The sequence below is a fragment of the Pleuronectes platessa genome, chromosome 17 (assembly GCF_947347685.1).
Source record: "Pleuronectes platessa chromosome 17, fPlePla1.1, whole genome shotgun sequence".
Classification (NCBI taxonomy): domain Eukaryota; kingdom Metazoa; phylum Chordata; class Actinopteri; order Pleuronectiformes; family Pleuronectidae; genus Pleuronectes; species Pleuronectes platessa.
In genome coordinates this window covers 22,357,275-22,361,311 of record NC_070642.1, presented here as the reverse complement: position 1 = coordinate 22,361,311, position 4,037 = coordinate 22,357,275, and the positions used below count along the sequence as shown (strand labels likewise).

At 46.1% G+C, this 4,037-nt stretch overlaps 1 protein-coding gene across 1 annotated transcript; it reads right to left on the bottom strand.

Annotated features, from left to right (window-relative positions):
* Positions 1-714: 714 nt before the first annotated feature.
* Positions 715-2,299, bottom strand: nkx2.4b (NK2 homeobox 4b). The gene is made up of 2 exons (XM_053445529.1): positions 1,822-2,299; positions 715-1,358 (listed from the first exon to the last, which is right to left on the bottom strand). Exons 1-2 carry the CDS (start codon positions 2,297-2,299, stop codon positions 715-717), a joined length of 1,122 nt encoding a protein of 373 aa, XP_053301504.1.
* Positions 2,300-4,037: the final 1,738 nt, after the last annotated feature.

Below are 4,037 nucleotides of genomic sequence, written 5' to 3'. Positions count from 1 at the left end.
TCAAGAGATTTTATTTGTTAAGGAAAATAAGCTGTTTTAATTTTCAAAGAGAGAAACGTAGATTTTATTATCTCTGAGTTGTTGCAGATTTAACTGCAGCAGATTTTGCTTCAGGATATTTATGTCATTTTATATTTTCGCTGGAATATTCTGCTGCATTAAAATGAGTCAGAAAACCGTCATACATCCAAACCTCATGTTTATAGAACAAATCTCCAAATCCACCTTAAAAACATCCGAAGTTTTTAAACCTTTAAATTCCACAATTTAAAAACCAATGAAAAGTTCAAATGAAAATATCATTTATTCAAAACTGGAAACAGAATATTTCATGACGTTAACTTTCAACCAACATGTTTCTCAGCTCGATTATTTCAAATGGAGAAACGGCTGTAAACTGATATTTTTAAATTGGCTTTGTATTGACTTCATATATAAACCTGCAATAATTTACTTTCTCTGTAGAAATGGAAGCGTTCACATCCTGAATCTGCTCAGATGGTTCAGTTTGATCATTTATATAAGAAACACAAAGAAAGGAGCAAATCATCCGCAGCATCCAGATCCGTGTCCAGTTACAGTTTGTGTGCGTGTGTCCATGTGCGCACAACAGATACACAACTTTACGCACGGAGAGAAAAAGTCCTCTCCAGAGAGTCCTCCCCGGGGACGTCCCCCTCAGGCCCGGGGACGCGTGTCCTGCTCCCGGTGTCCCTACCAAGTCCTCCCGTACAGTAGATTGGAGCCGATCATGCTGTTGGTGTATTCAATGAGCGCCGCGTCCGTTTGCGTCATGTTCATCTGAGCGTGAAGTCCCATCGGAGGACTGGGAGACATGGGAGACAAGTCCTCCAGCTCCTCCGGGGACGACATGTGGTGGTTCTGCTGCTGCGGGGTCGGTGTCATCACGTCCCCCGAGCCGCGCTGTCGGTTCCCGGGCTGGTTGGAGCCGTCGGAGTCGCTGCGGCAGCTCTTTCCGGTCTTGGACAGAACCGGAGACACGGAGGAGGAGCGGCGCGTCGAGGCGCACAGGCCGCCTCCTGCGTCCGGCGGCACGGCCTTGTCCTTGGACTGTCGCTTGAGTTTGTAGCGGTGGTTCTGGAACCAGATCTTCACCTGGTTGGGGCTGAGGTGGATGAGCCCGGCCAGGTGCTCCCGCTCCGGGGCCGACAGGTACTTCTGCTGCTTGAAGCGTCGCTCCAGCTCGAACACCTGCGCCTGGGAGAAGAGCACGCGCCGCTTCCTGCGCGGGGCCGCGTGCAGCGCCGCCACCGACTTGGCCGACGGGTCCATCCCGGCCAGGGAGCCCACCATCCCGGGCATGTTCATCCCGCAGGACGGGCCCATGAACCTGGAGACTTCGGGGACAAACGATGAATAATACAAATAAAAACATTTGAATTTAACGGTTAGAAAACATCTTTCGATTCATTGAATCACAGATTGGAATAAATTAAAATCACAGACCTAGAAAATATTTAAATTAAAAACGAAATTTACCTGAAAGTTTTGTGGAACAAGAAATTTACTTTTTTTTGGGATCGTTCAATCAAAAAAAAACAACGAATATTTCCTGACGGAGGCCTAATAAATGTTAATTCACTACAAACTTAAAATCACTGTTTATTGAATAATTCGTTCAATTTAAGTTAGAGTAAAATTGCAAATATTGTTCGTTAGATATTTTAAAATGTAAATATTAGAAAGTAGAAGTTAAATATTAAAACTGTCCTGAGTCATCAGAGGAAGAAGGAAATCTACTTCCAATAAAACAATATCAACTTTAGATTTGAATCCACATGAACAGGAGAAGGCGCTCACTTGTCGGGTATCGAGGCTCCGGGTTCCCGTACCACGCCGCCGCTCCTCCGCCCCGCACCGTGTCCTGGTACGACGGGAGCTCGCCCACGTTCCCGAGGCCCCCGTTACAGAATCCACCGACGGGCCCGGAGAACTGCGGCACCCCGTGGGGCACGTGGTAGGGCCCGCCGGGTCCCAGGGCAGCTGCAGCGGTGGCCGAGGCTGAGGAAGAGGAGGAGGAGGATGAAGATGGGGAGGACATGTGGTGATGGTGGTGGTGGTGGTGATGGTGGTGGAGATGAGGTGGCTGATGCTGATGCTGCTGTTGCTGGTGCTGCATACCGGGCTGGGAGATGTGCTGCTGCCGGTAGGCGCCCAGCGGGGACCCGAGGCTCCCCGCGGAGGGGTCCATGCCTCCGAACCTCCGGTAGCTGTCCTCCATCGGGCTCAGGATGTCGCTGACTGAGAAGGGGGTGGAGTGCTTCGGGCTGAAGGACATGGCCACGGCGGGCCCTCTGCTCCTCTGTCCGGCTGGATGTGCTCGGGTTGGTCCCCCTCCCTCCCTCCGGCTGCTGCCTCCTCTGCGTCCCTGAAGGAGTCCTGCTGGTCGGGGCGGGAGGAGCGGAGCTGCCCTTATCCCGCCGGACCCGGAGCAGCGGGGGGCGGAGCGACCGGAACAATGACAGCTGACATGAGGGAAGCGGGTTTGGATCTATTTTCTGCTGCCGCCGCTGCAAAGAGGCTGTGACCCAGAGAGAGAGAGAGAGAGAGAGAGAGAGATTCCTTCAGACTGAGGGTCCGAGTCTGAATCCGGCTCCACACATCACAACAACAACAACACAATATCAACACCACAACGAAAGTAACTTCTCCACAGAACAATCACAATCACATCTTTACTCATATTCACTTGTGTTATGATCATGTTTCTGATCTGAGCTCGTTTCTCTTCATCCTCACTCACTGGTCAGTTACACAATAATTTTATTATTATTCACTTTATTCTCTTTATTCTTATTATTTACATTTGATCTTCATGAGCTCACTCGTGCTTCTAACCGACAGGTGTGGGCGTGCGTGTGCGCGCGTCTGTTGTCTCACTTTCTTTTCCTGAATGGATCTAACGGTCTGTGTGACGTCAGACTTCAGCTTCGCGTCCGTCTCATTTGAGACGTGGGAAACTTTGGACTCAGTTTAAAGTTGAAATGTTTTGTTTTCAGTAAATGAAGTAAAGTTTATTTACTTTTCAGATCCGCGTCACAAAGTGCTGCAGAAGCTCAAGGATCAGATTCAATGTGAAAACAGAACAGAGTGAAACTATAAAGAATAAAAAGATAAATCTCGTGAAAGTTTTAATTTAACTCTGAAAGCGTCTAAATTAAATGATTTTAATATTTTCTTGATGTTGATTAGTTCAGATTTTCCTCTGACGACAAAACCTGCGACAAAAAGATGTTAAGAAATATTCTGTCTTTATTAATCGATAAATCTTTTACTGTTTCACGTTGTTAATTAAATTTCTCTTCTGTAAATAAATCAAAGGAGAATTAAATTTACAGACATAAAATATACAAATATACAAATCTGTCAAAGTTATAGCTATGCTATAGTTGCTTTAATAATGAAGTTATCATAATTTGTAATATCAACAAATTTAATTTCTGTATATTTGTCTAATTCTTTACATTAAGTTAAAAAAATTATGTAAGGTTAAAACTAAAACTCAACTTTAGATTTTATTTCAGATTTATTAGATTTATCAGTTTACTTTATCATCAATAATCAATAATCCATATTGAAAACTGCAGTTTTAGTTAATTTCTCTCAGTGAAGATCAGCCAATCACCTGCGGACCTGCGGTGTCACGTCACCTCACGACGTCCTGACGTTTTTAAAACCAAGATCCCGCGGCTCGTCCCCGTCCAGAGGCCGAGTGCACCTCAGAGACCCGGACCGGGACCAGGACGGGACCGGACCGGGGCCCCGAGCCGGACCAGACCCGTGCCAGGCCGGGATATGGCCATGAAAAGTCCGGGATCAGACCCGGAACCAGACTTCGTACTGCAGGAGCCTGGAACCAGATTTGAAGACTCCTCCAGATGTTCATTCCCTTTAACATCTGTATTTAACTCTGTAAGAAATTTATTATGACGAGTTTTTATTGTCATTTAACATAAACATTCATAAAGACTTATTGTTAAGTTGACGGTGAATTTAACGTTTTGGATTTCATTATA